General features: G+C 41.4%; 1 protein-coding gene and 1 pseudogene across 1 annotated transcript; both read left to right on the top strand.

Annotated features, from left to right (window-relative positions):
* The first annotated feature begins 7,754 nt into the window (after positions 1–7,754).
* Positions 7,755–8,840, top strand: LOC123723647 (interferon alpha-1-like). The gene is made up of 5 exons (XM_045714975.1): positions 7,755–7,890; positions 7,981–8,067; positions 8,199–8,348; positions 8,445–8,537; positions 8,642–8,840. The coding sequence occupies exons 1-5, from the start codon at positions 7,765–7,767 to the stop codon at positions 8,747–8,749; spliced, it is 564 nt and encodes a 187-aa protein (XP_045570931.1). The 5' UTR covers positions 7,755–7,764; the 3' UTR covers positions 8,750–8,840.
* A 2,061-nt stretch (positions 8,841–10,901) lies between these two features.
* Positions 10,902–12,505, top strand: LOC123741676 (interferon a3-like; annotated as a pseudogene).
* Positions 12,506–20,166: the final 7,661 nt, after the last annotated feature.

Raw genomic sequence — 20,166 nt, forward strand, 5'->3', positions numbered from 1 at the left:
CAAAATGACCCTACCATGGCATTGTCTGATGTCATATTTAGGGCTTTCCTAATTTGCGGGGTGGCGCTTAGGGTACTATCCTAAGTTGACAACTATATGATAAGTCTACAGCTGTAAGGCACTAGTTTTGGGCAGTCTACAGGGATGACCTATGGACTAATGGTTAGAAAACTGGTGAGTGCTGTAGAGTCAAAGGCCTAGAAGTAAATGTTCAACTTTACTAAGGCTGGTATTTTGCTTGGACCCTTAAGTGATCCTAGCATAAATCCTAATTGGATGTTCCGTTGTGCATGTGCGTTTATGCTTACACAATCGCGCATGTCAAGGGAAGAAAACCAAGTATCCTGGCCGATTACAACTTGTTTAGAATGAGTCTAACGTAGTCAGGTAATTTTCAGGTCAATGCCTGGAGGTCAGTCAGAATTGGTGTCAAGGGAGTCTGTAGTAGTTTTTCTACAAGTCACTGTGTCTTCCACTATTGTAGTGGCGGTAGGTATGAAGTCTAGCTATGTTATCCACGGAGGAGCTAACCTCACGACGGAAGTACTCTAAGTATTAGACCAGTCGTACATGGTGTGATCATGGTTCATGACTTCTAATAACTTTTCTCCTGAACAGAGGATTCTATTTATTAGTGGCATGTGTATTAATGGGGGGGTCATAAACCTTACCCACAGGCCAACGTCATGACAGCAGCGTTATCCTGGAGGTCTATCGCCCAATCCCCGGTCGATGAGGTGGTAATTTAGTCACCTTCTTTTTACAGAAGGCGAGAGCCAAATCGGCATACTCAGGGGGAATGCGCACAGTGGAAACCTGGTCTGAACTCTCCACCGACGTGGCACCGATGGAAACACCTAGACATCTACCTGAACACTCCTCTGACCATCCCTGGAGAATCCCCTGTTTCCACAAAATCTTAGGATTGTGACTAGCTAACCAGGGAACCCCCAGCACCACTGGAAACGCAGGTGAGTCGATAAGAAAGAAACTAATTTGTTCCTTATGATTCCCCTGCGTTACCATGTCCAGTGGCACCATGGTTTCCCTGATCAGCCCTGACCCTAATGGTCGGCTATCTAAGGAGCGCACGGGGAAAGGGGAATCTAACGGTACCAGCGGAATTCCCAACTTAAGGGCTAGTCTGCTATCCATAAAGTTCCCAGCTGCGCTTGAATCGACTAGCGCCTTATGCTGGGAAAAGGGAGCAAAATCAAGGAAAGAAATTAAGACAAACACGTGACCAACAGAGGATTCTGGGTGAGTGCCCTCTCGACTCCCAGAGGGACCCCCCCAGCACCGGTCGGCCGTGTGTCCTCGTCGACCACAATTGGTGCAGGAGGGGCGCCCTCCTCCGGTTCCCCTTGACGCAGTTCCCCCGAGCTCCATAGGAATGGGTGCAGGCAGGCTAGGAGCTGGAACTGACAGGACCCTCTCTGAACGCCTGCGGGCAGCCAGCAGATTGTCCAGTCGTATAGACATGTCGATCAGTTGAGTGTAGAGTGTAGTGTCCCGACACGCTAGCTCCCTGCGGACGTCCTCCCTGAGGCTACACCGGTAGTGATCTATTAGGGCCCTGTCGTTCCACCCAGCTCCAGCCGCCAAAGTCCGGAATTCTAGGGCAAAATCTTGCGCGCTCCTCATCTCCTGCCTAAGGTGAAACAGTCGTTCACCCGCCGCTCTTCCTTCCGGGGGATGATCGAAGACGGCCCTGAAAAGGCAGGTGGACTCGGTAGTTGTTTCGTGCGGAATCAGGTCCATTCCACACAGCGTTGGCCCACTCCAATGCTCGGCCCGTCAAGCAGGAGATGAGGAGGCTCACGCTCTCCTCCCCCGAGGGAGTCGGCCTTACGGTCGCCAGGTATAATTCAAGTTGTAATAGGAATCCCTGGCACCTTGCCGCTGCTCCATCATACTCCCTCGGAGGCGTAAGACGTAGTGCCCCAGATCCAGACATGGAAGGGAGTGGAGGAGGTGAGCTCGTCGGGTGAACCAGAGGTGAAGGGAGGAGACCACTCCTCTCCCATCGATCCATTCTCTCCATCATCTGGTCCATGGCTGACCCAATCCGATGGAGAACGGTGGTGTGATGGAGGACCCGTTCCTCCATCGATGGTAGAGGGGTGGTGGCTGCTTCTGCTGACTCCATTTCTATGGTGCGGGCTTCTGTAACACTTTGGGCTTCGTGGTTGTGGAGTCAGGCGCAGGAAGCAGGAAAATGTTTGGTACAATATGTAATTTAATAAGTACTGAAAACCGAGGAAATATGTCCAAACACAACAGGGTGAAACAATAACCATGAAGTCCAAATTACATGTACCAGAAAACATAAAGTGACGACACGTAACAAGCCCGCACACAGAACAGGTGGAGAGGCGGGCTTAAATAATAAAACTAATTACTAATGGGAAACAGGTGTAACTCAAGACATAACTAACAGAAAAACAAATCGATGGCAGCTAGTAGGCCGGTGACGACGACCGCCGGCAGTAGTCGTGACAGTCTGCTCTATAAACAGTTCATTAATATGCCTCTCCACCGTGATAAATAGGCCCAAAGACCGAGACAATAAAAAGACAGTGTGCAAAGACAAATTGCAGAGATAACAGGAGCTGCCTCCACTATTCCAGCACCATTTCAACATCATCAAATCACCTCTGCTTAGTTTAATACAGTGACAATTAAAAGATACCAAACACAATGTAGTCCAATCCACGTAAGCTAAATATGATGTGGCTGTCGAGGTTATGATTTCTCTGTGTGTGTGTGTGTGTGTGTGTGTGTGTGCGTGCGTGATTGTGCAAGTAGAAAGATATGTTGACTCACCCTACTTGTAGAGAAATGCCAATTACATCCTCCTCTCTTTCATGTTGACGAAACGGTCTATAACTTTGTCTTAGAATACAAGCTTTTATATTTTTTTGTCCTAGGCTACCTGGATAAAATGCTTGCTCCCTAGCCTATCTTCCATTCATAGGCAACGTTAGCTAGTTAACATTAACCTTCTACTTCCAGCTACATATTGAACTTCCATCCTCTCAGGCCAGGGTCACAACATTGTATGAATTAATGGTTGGATTAGAATCACTTTTATAATCACTAGCCTGTACAGAGAATTAATGTCACGATCGTAAAAAGGAGTAGACCAAGGTGCAGCGTGGAATATGTTCATCTCATGATTTATTTACTCAGAACACGATAAAAAGTAATGAACAAAGAAAATACGACCGTCACGTTCTGTAGGCATACAAAGCAATACAAAAATAAGATCCCACAAACACAGGTGGAAAAAAGGCTGCCTATTTATGGTTCCTAATCAGAGACGACGATAGACAGCTGCATCTGGTTCGGCCCACCATACTCGGCCCAACACAAAGAAATACAAAACATAGAACAACCACCCCAGATCCTGACCTAACCACATAGAGAAACAAACCCTCTCTTTCAGGTCAGTGCGTGACAGTACCCCCCCCCCCAAAGGTGCGGACTCCCGGCTGCAAACCTGAACCTATAGGGGAGGGTCCGGGTGGGCATCTATACTTGGTGGCGGCTTTGGTTCGGGGCGTAGCCCCCACACTGCCCGCTGATCCCCCCGGCTTCTGTGTCGCGGGAGGAACCAGACCGTGGATCAGCGCCGGAGGCTCTGAACTGCTGACCGCCGCTGAAGACTCCAGGCTGCAGACCGTCGTGGAGGCTCCGGACTGGGGAGCGTCGCTGGAGGCTCCGGACTGGGGAGCGTCGCTGGAGGCTCCGGACTGGGGAGCGTCGCTGGAGGCTCCGGACTGGGGAGCGTCGCTGGAGGCTCCGGACTGGAGAGCGTCTATGTAGGTTCCGGACTGGGGACCGTCGCTGCAGGCTCCGTGCCATGGATCATCACTACTGGTTCCGCGCCATGGATCATCACTGGAGGCTTCGTGCCATAGATCATCACTGGAGGTACCGGGCCATGGATTATCATTGGAGGCTTCGTGCCATGGATCATCCCTACAGGCTCCGGGCCATGGATCATCCCTACAGGCTCCGGGCCATGGATTATCACTGGAGGCTTCGTGCCATGGATCATCACTGGAGGCTTCGTGCCATGGATCATCACTGGAGGCTTCGGACCATTGATCATCACTGGAGGCTTCCTACGTGGAGCTGGAACCGGTCTCACCGGACTGGGGAGACGCACCGGAGACTGGGTGCGCAGAGCAGGCACAGGACGTACTGGGCTATGGTGGCGTACTGGAGGGAGAGTGTGCGGAGCAGGCACAGGGTATACTGGGTCTTGGAGGCGTACTGGACGTCTGGCGCTTACATTATATTGTATAATACTCATATATACTGTTTCTGAATGTTTTGAGGTATGTTTGGTTTATTTGTAAAAAAAAAAAATTATACCCGTTAATGAATGCAATATGAAAACTCAACTAATTTAATTTTCCCCCTAAAGAAACCTGTCTAGAGTGGATCACCATATGTTATTTGAGTTGAATAAAGTATATTTTTTCAATTGAAGATAATCAAATGAGGTTATCACCACTGACGTTTATAGTTGGAAGGTTTTGGTAAACCGGGATAACTTCTATAATCAACATTCTTTACTGTCTCATCATACGGCTTATTTATGGTGAATCAAACAGCTAGGCTACTCAGTTGTCCCATCTCGGTTGGCTGTCAGGAAGAAAAGAAAGTCACAACAGACTTAGCGTGTGAGGAATATATGATCGCTGTGCCACGCCTATTGAAACAACTTTCTGGTTAACCCTACACAGAATCTGAAACATGTGGTGTGCAATGTCCACAATATTGACCATGGCCCTCAATTACTAAGATAGAGCCCTGTAACATTGTAGAAATAGGCTACTGTTTTATTCGTTTTTCATGTTCAATATTACCTGCTGAAAAACTGCTTTCTGACCTCATGAAATGCATTAATCCAATGCAATTCTCCGCAAAGACATGTATGAAAACTGTTAACTTGCTGGACAAAATACATTCTTATTAATTTCACAACAGCATAATTAAGAATCACCCGCTGAAAAGTTGGAAAAGTTACAATTAAATTATATCAAAAGATACATGGTTCTATTGAACTAGTTGAGTATCTGCCTGACTGTTCTGCCGAGTCACAGCAGAATTTGATTGGTGCAGGTGGACGCAGTTTATGCACCAGTCCGCAAAATTTTGCACCAGTCCGCTATTTGGTGTGCTCAATTTGATGCTCAATACATCTCATTACTAGGACTACATTTATTTTATTTCATTATAACACATTTAACGTAACCAATTATTTCGATATCTGTACCACAACGTTTAATGTAAGGTTACTATTCCAATACAGTTCTTTTTGATATTGATATGACTTTATTTCAGGGTGGACAGTTTCCAGTTCTTTGTCTAAAAGAAAAGTCGAGCGCATGTTTCCAGAGCATGTTTACAGGAACACACAGGCAGGATACACTTCAGTATCATATAGCAAGATTTTAATAGCCTAAACTATAGTATATGATATTTTACAGTTACAAAATGATAAATTGGAAGTTTATCCATGGAATTTATGAGACACCCTAATGCCTAAACCCCTGTTTTCTTTTACACAGGTGAGGACGTTTCTGTAGTTGCATTAGAGGCTTTGGGATATATGGCCCAATTATTTAATGGCCTGACTCCTGTCACGTGGAACAAGGAAACACTGAACCTGTTCAAAAACAGATGACCTAGTTAAGTTAAGAAATTAGAGGGATGTGTAAGTGTGATCCCTCATGGTGTAGTCTAAGCTATATTTGAGGGGCAGACAATAATTGGCACAGGTCTTTAATATGTGATTTAATCTAAATTATTTTTGTATAATATTTTCAGAACATTAATTAATACGGAACTAATTCACTGACCACCATTTTATTGTCACCAGGTCGGGTGTGGTGTTGGGGAATCCTCTGGAGATGGAGGGTCAGTCACAACAGGCAACGCGTAATGAAAACACATTTCGACAAGCTGAACACCGTCTTGAAACAGAAGGTGGGTCCAATATCAAATGTCCTTGAAAAGAGACTAAATTAATCAGAGGAAAAGTTCTAGAACCACAAATCGGATGAATTTTGCTGCCACAACTCACATGTGAAACATGGAACTTCCAAACGCCGTTTTTGTCGTCGGATGCGTTTGCGCAGCACCTGCTGTGGTTGAGTTGACTGAAAAATATGCATGTATTGTATGCGCTCAATGAACACATCGCATGCGCATGTGAGAACGTGGGAATTTTGCTACAAACTGGTGCAGATTTAAAAATTCCTCGACTGCAGAGTCAAGCTGTGAGGAAGAAGAGGTCTGTTTGACAAACCACATAATCATCTTTGGAGACATGTGACCTGTACATGAGGCTGGCTAATAGATTGATGGATGATATATTTACTGACTGACTGATTTATGTGAAGGCTATGTATTTATTTATTTATTCCTTTATTTATATTAAAATTAAATGAAAAAAACATGCATCTATTATCATATTGTTTGTATTACTTTTCATATTCAGTAATCCATGCATTCATCCATTCAGTCTTTCATGTATTCATTTGTTTATATACAATATGCAGTTCAAAACAACAGCATAGTGTCACTCGACCACATTTTTGGTAAATTGCTGAGTAATAGGGTTCGAGAACGGTAACCACTGTCAGAGAGCAATTGATTCAAGTAATGACCATCCAAGATATCAAAACTATAATTTTACCCTTAAGCTAAGCATATCTAAGACGATGAAAAGTATTATTATTAGGAATTAGAATGTAGGTATTTTTCTACTAAGCCTAGGATAACGTTATCACAACACATTGGCACATTAGTTTATTTATAGGAATATCCCTGCTAGTCTCTCGAAAGGAATAAATAGTGAAATGTTAATGTTAGCCTCATTATTCAGATACGGACGTTATAAAATGCTGCTTAATTTCTATTTAATCATCAGTTATTATCAAGAGTTTAATTCAAATGTATAGACATGAATGTTATTAAAGACAGAAGATCCAAACAGAACGAGATCATATTAAATCATCATCTCTCCCACCTCTCAGACACGCGCGCGCACGCACGCACGCAGACACACACAGAGAGAGAGAGAGAGAGAGACACACAAACAAAGAAACAAGCAAATAGCATTTTTGTGATTAAAAAAACAAACATTGTAGTAGGCCTACCCTTAGTCCATAAAAGTGCCATTCGTTTAATATTAGTGTTGATAAAGACATAAAGAGGTCTACTGCATTCATTGTAAAGTTAAGGGGGGCGAAATTCTCTGTCTCTCTTTCTCCCTCTCTCCTTCTCCCTCTCTCCTTCTCCCTGTCGTTCTTTTAAAAGTTTGCGTTTTCAAAAGGCCATCTATGAGTTATATTTTTTCAACCTACTTAGGACAACGTGCCTCCCATGAAGGAACACTCGAAACATGCTGAGATGGAAGTGGAGCACACGAAAAGAGAAATCCGGACTTGCGGTTCACTGGGCAAAACTTTCCCAAATTCATTCATTTTAACTCCTAATTTAGCGTGACACCCTTTCACTTTTTGTACATCCTTTCAATCCTCACTATTTAAATTAATCCGCAGATATGGGATCAGAACACAAACCACATTCTCACTGGAGGAAATTTGCAATATACTGGCAACAGGTGAGTCAACAATATGCTATCATTTGATAATTGCTTCAGGATACAAATAATGAATTATTTTCAGGATTATATTCGACTAACAATGATCATCTGCTGTAGATCATCTAACTACATTAAGAATGGCACTTCAGACTATCACTTGGATGAGCGCCTTCCTCTGCGTCGCGCACGTTTGCTCCATGCCCATGCCTTGTCAGCTACAAGGACAGCTGGTGCGAATAACCCACAACCTACTGAGAGACATGGTACATTTTTTTATTTTGTCTTGAGAAGTATTATCCACCTATGTATAACTGAATAGCTCAACGTGAATGTTGTGTTTCCTCTTTCTTTCAGGGGGTAATTTTCCTCTGGAGTGTCTGCAGGAGAACGTCTTCATGGCATTCCCAGCCACCGCATTTGCATCCTCCGGCGCGCCACAGGTAAGGGCAAGCGAGCATATCCAAGTGTTCTTTACAGCATGAATGAGTATTTGCAACCGTTAGGATTAGAAAGTAGATAACTTTAAACTGCCATTCATGTTATTTGAAATTATTGTTGTTGTCCGTTTCAGTTGAGCAGCAGTGGTGCTACCGCTATTTATGAGACATTGAAGAACATCGACACATTGTTTGGAGCTGACGACCTGCCTACTCAGTGGGACCAACAGAAGTTGGAGAATTTTCAGAATATTGTATACCGCCAGATTGACGAAAGCAAATGTGTGAGTAACTATGCCAACACACATCGCTTAACTGTTTAATTGTGGTATTGTGACATTTTTATTATTATTCATAGCCTGCCTTTTTCTTTCTGGCAGATGATGGGCAGTGTGGATACAAGTGATTATCTCATCAGGACAGAAGGACTGAATACGTACTTTGGGAACATTGCAGCAGTCCTAAAAGAAAAGGTAGACTATAGGTTAAACACATACAGACACATTGTTTTGATAATATCTCTACATTGGACAATATTACCATACATTTCCCTAACAGTTTATTTGTATTTTCACAGAATTTCAGTTACTGCGCCTGGGAAGTGGTTCGAAAAGAGCTCCTGTACACCCTACAGTTCATTCTGGAACACAACTCTGATAGCCTTCTGTGGGCCAACAGAACATGAACTTGAACTTGCAGAACATTTTTGGAATTGTGTTTTACAATTGTACATGATTTTAAAAGCCTACTATTCTACAATCACGTAATGTGCAACGTCAAACAGAAATATTATACATGTATTTATTTATTTATTTATTTATTTATTAAGGTTATTTATTTATGTATATGCCTATTTATGAATGTATTGATTTATCTATTGGAAAATATGTTGCTCTTCATCAAATGTTAAGTTAATAAACATTTGTATACTTTGAAATCTTATTAATCTGAGTGCTCATTCTGTAGCCCAGTCTGTCGGTGTGTGAACATTCATATTTCTATTAAACATGCTCAGGACATATGGATGTCAGTACTATTAGTCCTATAGCCTACGGGTCCTGCACATGTGCAGAAGCTTCAGGACCTTTAGCTGTTGGGAGGAAAGATCCGTTTTTTACATTGCCTGTTTTTATTTCACATCATTCTTTCAATAATCTCACCAGTCAAAACATAACTAACCAACACTAACACTTTGATGAAATCAATTCACTTTAAGCTGTCACTGTAGGATCAATATTGGTTTGTTCTTTACCTCTAGAACACAACTTGAAACTTCAGGAGGAGGAACCCAAGTGGTGGACCTGGTTTCATGAGGAAATAATGAAAATAATGAAAATCTTTGTACCATTGTTCTAGTTTTAGATGCACATTAGGATAACATTATGTCAACTGTAATATTAATTAACTGTATTATTTTGGTTTTATTTCGGAGGGTCAAGCAATGGCGACAAGGTTGTCAAGCCAAAACGTGAAACTGTGGGGAGACTTTCTCTCTAACCTCAAAGAGAAACATGCTTTTCTTATGCTATGAGAAAGCTTTTTAGAATGTAGACCTTTCCACATTACTCTGTAATCTTTATTTAAATGTTCAGACTGATCTCTCTTGTCTCCTTCAGTCTTTGTACTGGATATTTGGGGGGATTTCAAGGTCTTGATACTGTAATTGCGAATAACATGTATCAAATGCATGTGTCAACAATTAATGTGTATGGTTGGCTATATTTTTCACTTTGAATGTTCTAGAGTAAAAAGTTATATCAATGTAATGGACAGACAGACAGACAGACAGACAGACAGACAGACAGACAGACACGGAGAAAGGCTAGGCTAAGTGAAAGTGATGAAGGGATCTGAGACCAGCAGTGAAGCCTAGCTGTATTGGCGGCTCCATAACATCAACAATTTATATTGTCTATCAATATCCGAAATAGACAGAAGGCCTATGCTTTCCCAGCAGTTAACTGACTTGCCTAGTTAAATTAAGGTAAAAAAAAAACAAGAATGGTCCACCACCCAAAAGACATAGAGCCAACTTGACACATTTGTGGGACGCATTGGAGTCAACATGGGCCAGCATCCCTGTGGAACGCTTCGACACCATGTAGAGTCCATGCCCCGACGAATTGATGGTGTTCTGAGGGCAAAATGGGGTGCAACTCAATAGTAGGAAGGTGTTCCTAATGATTTGTCCACTCAGTGTATGGTCAAATATAATTTTTCCTTTTTCTTTTGTAAAGAAAAGGACAACGTTCCAACAAATCATGTTGTCACTGCTCGTCAAAATTACATCACCAGCTGGTGGAAGTTGGTTACGTCATTGTTGAAAAAAAATCGACGCCTCACTTTCTGAAGCCAACATTGAGGACTTGCAAGAACGCCACGAAACAATATTTCGGACTAACTCAAACCCACTAAATTGGCCTATTATATGGGTAAATGTCATAGTTTAGGGTTTTATTTCGACTTCGACGATTTTGTTATCAGACTTTTTTTGAATTTGTTTTTTGCGGTTCACGCGAAGTTAACGTCAGTTAAAAGCCTAGCTCGCGTATAGCTTATTCTCGCGAATAGCCTATATCTAAATAAAATAACCTATATTGTTGTGGTTAAACTATCATTCAACGCTGGCATTTGTTCCTCCAGAAGTCGGACAAAACATGGAATTCCTTTGCCTGCATGTTCTGGAGTCTGAAAAGTTAAAGCCCCCGCCTCCGGTAGGTTAATCGGGGATATTCTCCATACAGTTTTCGCTTTCCCATCTCCAAATAAAACTCCTTAAGAGCCAAAATGTTCAAACTCAACTGGAAAACTAAGAGCAAAGCAAACTACTATTTACAATGTATACAATGTAGAGTTGGACGTGTATTTGTCTTATTATTTGCAGTATGCAGAGCGTGTGTCATTGCTGTGACTGGATCCGACACCACTACGGTCACTTGAGCAGAGAATACCTTTCCCTGCTGGACCAGATGGTGAGTTATCAGCACACTGTAAGAGGAGACTGAATGCATGTATTATGGACAGCAAAACAACCAACCTATCAAAATAGTATTGTGTTTCATGTTCAGCCTTTGTGTTAGAAGACTGTAATCTATATTTGAGTAGCCATAGTAAAAGGGTGCTAGGCTATAATGACAGAGCGACCACGAGAGACTATATACATTAGGCCTATACTGTCCTTGCAGTATAAGCTATACTTTTAGACGCGTGACTTAATAAAATACTATATTGGTTGTATTCCAGGGAGGAGACATCACAGAGCAGGATGCCCCTGTATTTTTCCCAACATCACTTTACAGACACATAAGTGTTTTAGCCAAAAAGGAAAAAGAAAAATGTAAATTGATGACGCCGAGGTAAAAACTAGAATTTTGACTTTTCATGTTCTGATATTAGTATAGCGGTCTTGACCCAATGTTAAATTGATGCCATAATTGAAGCCTATACTGTTTCTAATCTTCTTTTTACATGTTCATGTGTAGTTTGAGGACCAAGTCAGATTCCGGAACGAGACCATCTATCAAATCACAAAACTGTTTGATGGGAATATGAAATCTGTCACCTGGGACAAGAAAAAGCGGGACGATTTCCTCAACATTCTAGAACGCCAATTTGAGAACCTTAAATCCTGTGTAAGTAACGGGTCTATTTAAAGTGTAATCCCTGTTTAGGTCAGGGCTCTACAACCCCGTTCATGGAGAGCTTCCATCGTGTAGGTTAACGCTCCAACCCCAGTTGTAACTAACCTGATTCAGTTTATCTACCAGCTAATTAATCGGCTGTGATAGATTAGGATTGTAGTGAAAACCTAAAGGACCGTATCTCTCCAGGAACAGGGTTGGAAAGCCCTGCTTTAGGTGTAGACTACTAACTGTACAAGTGAGAAAATCTATGTGGGCTGTTATGTTCAGTGGGAGGCTAATGTTTTAATTTTGTCAAACAGGTATCACCTGCCAAGAAACCTGAGAGGAGACTGAAACGCTACTTCAAGGAGTTGAATTGGAAGGTTCTGAGAAAAATGGTGAGTTTGGTTTCGGATGGCAACGTGTTCAATACATCTAATCAAATGAATATTAACTAGGCTAAGCAGGAGCAGGTTTGAAACACTGTTTTGGGTTCTAGGGCCATATGTATTAAGCATCTCAGAGAAGTGCAGATCTAGTATCAGGTCTCCTCTGTCCTTATTTATAGTGATCTGAAATGCAAAACTGATCCTAAATCAGCACTCCTTCTCTGAGAAGCTTCATACATTATTACATACGGCCCAGCCCTTTGTTGTTCAAGACAATATGATCATTATATGACCAGAAAGTCAACACCACTAATATGTACATTTTCCTTTGTTTTTCAGAACTACAGTGCACAGGCGTGGGAGCTCATCAGGAAAGAGACCAAACGTCATCTGCAAAGATTGGATATTTTTAAGGCAAAGATTCACTGATCATCCAGACTCATCTCAGAAGCTACGCCCTTAACAGTTTATAAAGAATGCACACAATCACGTGGAACCCTGTTAGTCTATTTATTATATTTAAATGCATAATTAATCGTTTTTTATTATTATAAATTTATATTTATATTTTGTGTCCCTTTCTGCTTTTTCAGTGTCTTACACTTATTCTCAGTGGTGGAAAAAGTACCCGACTATCATACTTGAGTAAAAGTAAAGATACCTTTATAGAAAATGACTCAAGTAAAAGTAAAATTCACCCAGTAAATTCTACTTGATTAAAAGTATTTGGTTTAAAATATACTTAAGTATCAAAAGTAAATGTTATTGCTAAAATATACTTCATTGTCAAAAGTAAAAGTATAAAGCATTTCCAATTCGTTATATTTAGCAATCCAGACGTCACCATTTTGTCGTTTTCTTAATTTACGGATAGCCAGTGGCACACTCCAACATTCAGATGTAATTAACAAACGAAACATGTGTGTTTAGTGAGTCCCCTAGATCAGAGGTACTAGGGATGACCAGGGATGTTCTGTTGATAAGTGCATGAATTTGACAATTTTCCTGTCCTGCTAAGCATTTAAAATGTAACGAGTACTTTTGGGTGTCAAGGAAAATGTATGGAGTAAAAATAATAATATTTTCTTAAGGAATGTAATGAAGTCAAAGTAAAAGTAGTCAAAAATGTAAATAGTAAATTAAAGTACAGATACCCCCAAAAACTTCTCAATTAAGTACTTTACACCACTGCTTATTCTACATGTTTTACCTGTTTAATACTTAGAAATGCACCTGTTTAGACAGACAGGGTGTCTGAGTATTGCTCTCACAAGGTCGGCTCAGCAGAACACCCAGACTGTGGTTGCCAGGATTTGTCCTCCTCTGCAGCTGGTCTCTGAGAGCAAACCCTTTGCTGAGAAAGGAGACAGTTGGCTATCTTTGTGTAACCCGTAGAGACAGTATAAATATGCTGAGGGGGAAATACCTCGTCAGAGCTTCTGACTAACTTCCACATGAAGCGCTGTTTGTCTGTAATCTCTCCGCTGGCGTGAATAGACATAAATTCATTTAAGCTTGACTTTGGGGTCCTTAGTGGTAATTTCCCCGATTTGTGAAGACAATGTATTTTGTATAATTTGTCCAAATTTCGTTGTAGTCTAAAACCAATGAGAATGGTTTTATCTAACCATCTGAGGGGATGCAGATTAAACTTGCTGCTGATCGTCAGTCACATGATGTTCTACTTTAAGTTTATACACCACATGACCAGAAGTATGTGGACACCTGCTCATCGAACATCTCATCCCCCTTTGCTGCTATAGTAGCCTCCACTCTTCTGGGAATGCTTTCCACTAGATGTTACTTGAAACATTGCTGCGTGGAGTTGCTTCCATTCAGCCAGAAGACCATTAGTGAGGTAGGGCACTAATGTTGGGCGATTAGGCCTGGCTCGCAGTCGGTGTTCCATTTCATCCCAAACGTGTTCAATGGGGTTGGTATCAGGGCTCTGTGCAAGCCAGACAAGTTCTTTCAAACTAATCTCGACAAACCATTTCTGTATGGACCTTGCTTGGTGCACTAGGGCATTGTCAGGCTGAAACAGGATAGGGCCTTACCCAAACTGTTTCCACAAAGTTGGAAGCACAGAATTGTCTAGAATGTCATTGTATGCTGTAGCGTTAAGATTTCCCTTCACTGGAGCTAAGGGGCCTAGCCCGAACCATGAAAAACAGCCCCAGACCACTATTCCTCCTCCACCAAACTTTACAGTTGGCACTATGCATTCGGGCAGGTAGAGTTCTTCTGGTATCCGCCAAACTCAGATTTGTCCGTCGGACTGCCAGATGGTGAAGCAAGATTCATCAGTATAGAAAACGTGTTTCCACTGCTCCAGAGTCCAATTGCAGCGAGCTTGACACCACTCCACTCCAATCGACGCTTGGCATTACCGAATCAATGTAACAAGAATGAACACCATGAGAGAAAAGGAAAAGATAAGCCAATACCACTGCACTATACTCTCGAAATAGGTTACTGTTTTCTTGTTTTTTTATATTCAATATTGAATATGGGGCGGCAGGTAGCCTAGTGATTAGAATGTTGGGCCAGTAACGGAAAGGTTGCTAGATCGAATCCCCGAGCTGACAAGGTACAAATCTGTTGTTCTGCCCCTGAACAAGGCAGTTAACCCATTTTTTCTTATGTTTAGTCCAATGTTGGTTTTGACATACTTTGGAACAGCACAGTGTCTCTTTACATGATGAACATTGTTTCAGGTTCTCAAATGAATCTTCTCTGGCACAATTTTCACATTTCTGAGACTTTTTGGTAGCTACGGTTAACACTCGTCCCTCAGCGGTAACCCTTCCCCGTTTAAAGGGGCCTCTCTTGATGGTCTGACTCCCCGGATTTTACATCCAGCTTGAAAATGTTCTCCACTCCCACATCGGAAGCAGTGTGTGCAGCGTGCATCTGTTCTGGCCCGCTGGCAGACAAAACACCTCCTTGGAGCTTGAGCAGAGCGGTTGGTATACAGGTTAGGTGCATATTGATGCTGCGCAGGGTCAGGTGCTTGGGGCTGACTGTAGTTGCTGTAAATCTGGCCTCCTAACTGGAGGTGGGGCATAGGCACAAGGCAGTGACTGAAACATAGGCTGCTGTAATGTCTCCTTAATTTGAGCAATCTCTGCACTGAGACCTTTTAGAGAAGCTACACCTGTCTTATGTTCAGCTAACTCTGTTAACAGTTCTGCGGGTATCTTAGCTTTGGCTTCCTTCACAGGGCACTTTGCAGATGGCGTATCTTCTAACTGGACTACACTTACCGTTGTAGCAGGCTGTGGTGCATTAAACTGCCTTTTGTTTCGTCTTTCTATCTCATTAGCACAAGCAATGTTAAGCTTCTCTAGCAAAACCTCATCTGATGTTTCGCTATCTAGCAGGAGAGGCTGCATGTCTATCCTGATACTGTCACTCTGGAGACCTGTAAGGACTGTGTGTAAACACATGCGCTGGACTGAAGCAGGGTTATACTTAAGCCCTGATTCTGACTCCTGGGATGCAAACAGTACTTTTTGCCTCAAATCTAAGACGCGCATCAGGAAGCTTTGAGGGGTCTCCTTGCTATGCTGTGCTTCTGAAGCTAGCTGTTTGTAAAGCTCTGTTGGACTCTTCTCTTGGAAGTGGGAACGCAGGATACATCTAAGTGTGGGAAGAGTTAGCTGGGGTTTACCTTCCAAGTAGCTGCGTAGCTGTGAGCCTGGAGAAATAGCCCTGACTACTGCGTCTACTATTTCTACCTCAGGATAGCCTCTGTTAAGTCCATTCTCGATCTGATGGGCAAGGCTGAAAAAAATCAGTTTATCTTTCTGGCCCGGTTCACCTATCTGACCAGAAATGTTAAACTCTTTGCGCAAGTATGAGCTGGGCTGTGCACTGGGTGAGAGCGGCACGCTCACCTGAAGATTGGCATGGGGTTGGGGCTGACGCAGAGAATCACTGGCTTTAGCTGCAGTAATCTGCTCAGTTCCCACCCCTTGTTGTGGGGTTGCAGTTCTCAGTTCCTCTATTATGTGATGTGTTCCGGCTCTTTCAATATCATGGTCAGTTTGCCCTGTTTCGTTATCTATGCCACTGATCATCTCTGTCATTTTGTCTTTAAGTAGCAACAATTCCGACATGCCGCCATCTTCTAACTCTGCAACTTCCTCTCTTTCAAGGAACATCATAATGTGAGTCATCAATGATATGTGGGATTTGTCTTGAACATCTCTTCTCTGTTCGCCTGAGATGTCAAGGAAATCACATATCTCTAGTAACTTGTCTTTAGTCAGGGTGTGCAATTCTCCTACTACCTCTTCCTGTAGTTCTTCCAAGGCGGTCGTCATGTTAACAGAACAGGAGGAACTTTTACTGTGCAGGAGTTGACTCTGAATTAGATGGTCCTTACTGTCTCTGATGGTCGATCAATGGCCTCAGCTGACACGTACTTAACCACCAACTTCCAGCTCTCCTCGAACAGCAACACTTTCCTCACTGCAGCCTGCCTGAGTTGTTATGTGGGGATTTAGCTGGCTCCTAATTCAGCGACCAGGATGTGGAAACTGGACATCTGAGCAGCAATCTCAGCGGAGCCTCCAAAAATGTTACGCCCCTGAAAAAGGTGAGAAATAATCACGAGTGATACGGTATTGTTTCCTCACTGAGAACTTTTACTGCAATAAGGAAAAGACCGCGATTTCCCCGCGAACTTGGGTGGAGACCAGAGCAATCGATCTCAGGCTCATAGATTAAGAGCATTTAGTAGATCACAGATGAACACTTTTCCCCTTCAATTAGGCACCACAAAATAAAGTAATCAATATAACGTCTACACATTCCTTTTACAATTCTTACCCTTTGTAGCTTGATGGGTTTTAACTTTTTAACACAATTATATGAATGTTATCAATCTCTATCAAGAAATACAGAATGCATGATCTTTTTAACCTTAGATGTTTTAAGATCCTCACATACTATGAACTTACTATTACTTTTTAATGTATAACAGGCTATGAGTATTACGTGTCACATCTGCATAGACATGTATGAAAACTGTTAACTTGCTGGACAAAAAAACATTCTTATTAATTTCACTATAGCAAAAAAAGTGGGGCTTGTGAAGCGAAGCTAAAGCCTGAAGCCTGCAGACTTCTTCACCACAAAATAATGTTTTATAGCTTCACGTACAGCGATACTTCGCTTTATTCTATGATGGACATCTTCAGCAATGTAGGTATCATATCGAATCAAGATTAAGATAATCGGTTGTTGATCATTTAGAAAGTCTGTTTCACTTAAATATTATGAAAAGAAACATGGTTGTGTTGAAATAGTAGAGTTTCTATCTGACTCAGTTCTGCCGAGGCACAGCTGACTCCGATCGGTGCAGGTGGACGCAGTTTATGCACCAGTCCCCTAAATATTGCACCAGTCCGCTATTTGGTGTGCACATTTTGATTCTCAATATATCTCATTATTAGGCCTACATTTATTTTATTTTATTAGAGCACATTATATGTCACCAATGCTTTCATTCTCTGTACCACAATGTTTCATTTAAGGTTACTATTCCAATACAGCTCACTTTATTTCAGGGTGGACAAGTTACAGTTCTGTGTCTAAAAGAAAAGTCGAGCGCATGTTTCCAGAGCAGGTTTACAGGAACACACAGGCAGGATACACTTCAGTATCATATAGCAAGATTTTAATAGCCTAAACTATAGTATATGATTTTTACAATTTCAAGATGATAAATTGGAAGTTTATCCATGGAATTTATGAGACACCCTAATGCCTAAACCCCTGTTTTCTTTTACACAGGTGAGGACGTTTCTGTAGTTGCATTAGAGGTTTTGAGATATATGGCCCAATTATTTAATGGCCTGACTCCTGTCACGTGGAACAAGGAAACACTGAACCTGTTCAAAAACAGATGACCTAGTTAAGTTAAGAAATTAGAGGGATGTGTAAGTATGATCCCTCATGGTGTAGCCTAAGCTATATTTGGGGAGCAGACAATAATTGGCACAGGTCTTTAATTTGTGATTTCATCTAAATTATTTTTGTGTAATATTTTCAGAACTTTAATTAATGCGGAATTAATTCACAGACCACCATTTTATTGTCACCAGGTCGGGTGTGGTGTTGGGGCATCCTCTGGAGATGGAGGGTCGGTCACAACAGGCAACGCGTCATGAAAACACATTTCGACAAGCTGAACACCGTCTTGAAACAGAAGGTGGGTCCAATATCAACTGTCCTTGAAAAGAGGCTAAATTAATCAGAGGAAATGTTCTAGATCACCACAAATCGGATGAATTTTGCTGCCACAACTCACATGTGAAACATGGAACTTCCAAACGCCGTTTCAGTCGACGGATGCGTTAGTGTTTCACCTGCTGTGATTGAGTTGACTCTAAAACAATTATGTATTGTATGCGCTCCAGGAACACAGCGCATGCGTATGTGAGATCGTGGGAGGTTTGCTGGTACAAACTGGTGCAGATTCCTCGACAGCAGAGTCAAGCAGTGAGGAAGAAGAGGTGTGTTGGACAACCACATAATCATCATTGGAGACATGTGACATGTACATGAGGCTGGCTAATAGACTGATGGATGATATATTTACTGTCTGATTGATTCATGTACATGTGAAAGCTATTAACGCTGTTATTAATTTATTTCTATAAAAATTAAATGAAAAAAACATGCATCTATTATCATATTTTTTGTATTAATTTACATATTTAGTCATCCATGCATTCATCCATTCAGTCTTTCATGCATTCATTTGTTCAAAACAACGGCGAAGAGAGTCTATGCACTACAGATTAGCAGATGTAATATATTTATTTCATACCACGACTGTCGGCTGCCGAAATAAACCTGTTGGCCCATTTAACAACATTTGTAATTAACTGACTGCACAAAAACAGTGGAATTCATCTCAAGTTTGAAAATAATCATTAATTTGTTGATTGGCCAACAGTCATGAACAATCAATGCTATGATCAGTTAGTTCATTGTTACAAGGTAACATCATATAAAGACTTAACATAAAAACTGCATAATCAGAAACCTACACCTACAATTAACGTCTTAGTCATCATCTTCATATGATTCTATATCTGAATGGGATTTTCATGGTTAAATAAAAGTTTAGAAAAATATAGCTATAACCATCATTAGCTTCATCGTCATTCACATTCGGTCAAATTCAGACGACATCGTCAAGGCAAAATTACGGCATATAATTCTTTTTTTAAACAAAAATGAACTAACTTTAAAAAAAACTTGGAATTTACCGAATCAATTTAATAAGAATGAAGCGCATAAGAGAAAAGGAAAAGTAATTCCCCTGCAGGCTGGCAACACCACCGCAACACCACCGCACTCTACTCTCCATTTTAGAGGCGGCGGCTTTAGTCTTCATTCAACACTACCAGTTACTCTATTAATAAAACGTGTTTTTATTTCAAAGATTTCCAATATTAACACTGTTCAGTAATGCTTCAGACTGCACTACCGGATTAAAAGAGAGTCGACAACAGACTAAACGTGTGTGAGTAAAAATTGATCTCCGTGCTACGCCTATCAAAAAAACGTTTCACACAGAATCTGAAAAAGGTGGTGTGCAATGTCCAAAACTACAGCATATTTATACTGAACATGGCCCTCATTTCATAGGAGAGATCCATATACCATTGTATTATAGAAATAACAAATCAGCCATGGTTTTCTTAGTATTTAATATTCAATATGGCCTACATTTTAACACCTGCTGAATATGTTAGCATGAAATGCATTGCTCAATGCAATTCTCTACATATGAAAACTGTAACTTGATAGGCAAACATTTTCTGATTAGTTTTACAACAGAATAATTAAGACTAAACCCCCTGAAAATTGGTGCTTATAAAGGGAAGCGAAAGTCTGAACCATGAAACCCTTCTTCACCACAAAGGGATTTTGATACCTTTACGTAGCGATACTTGTGTCATATAAAATGGGCAACTTCAACAATCTAGGTATCATATCAATCAAGTTTAAGATAATCGGTCGTAAATCATTTATAATAGCTGTTCCATTCAAGTTCTTAGAAAAGAAAC

This window comes from Salmo salar, chromosome ssa03 (genome assembly GCF_905237065.1).
Source record: "Salmo salar chromosome ssa03, Ssal_v3.1, whole genome shotgun sequence".
NCBI classification, from domain to species: domain Eukaryota; kingdom Metazoa; phylum Chordata; class Actinopteri; order Salmoniformes; family Salmonidae; genus Salmo; species Salmo salar.

Bases quoted from the DNA above. Each gene is read 5' to 3' on its own strand.
- LOC123723647 (XM_045714975.1), top strand. From the start codon at position 7,765: ATGGCACTTCAGACTATCACTTGGATGAGCGCCTTCCTCTGCGTCGCG. The intron at 7,891-7,980 runs GTACATTTTTTT...CTCTTTCTTTCA, and splicing joins ACAACCTACTGAGAGACATG to GGGGGTAATTTTCCTCTGGA. The intron at 8,068-8,198 runs GTAAGGGCAAGC...TGTCCGTTTCAG, and splicing joins CATCCTCCGGCGCGCCACAG to TTGAGCAGCAGTGGTGCTAC.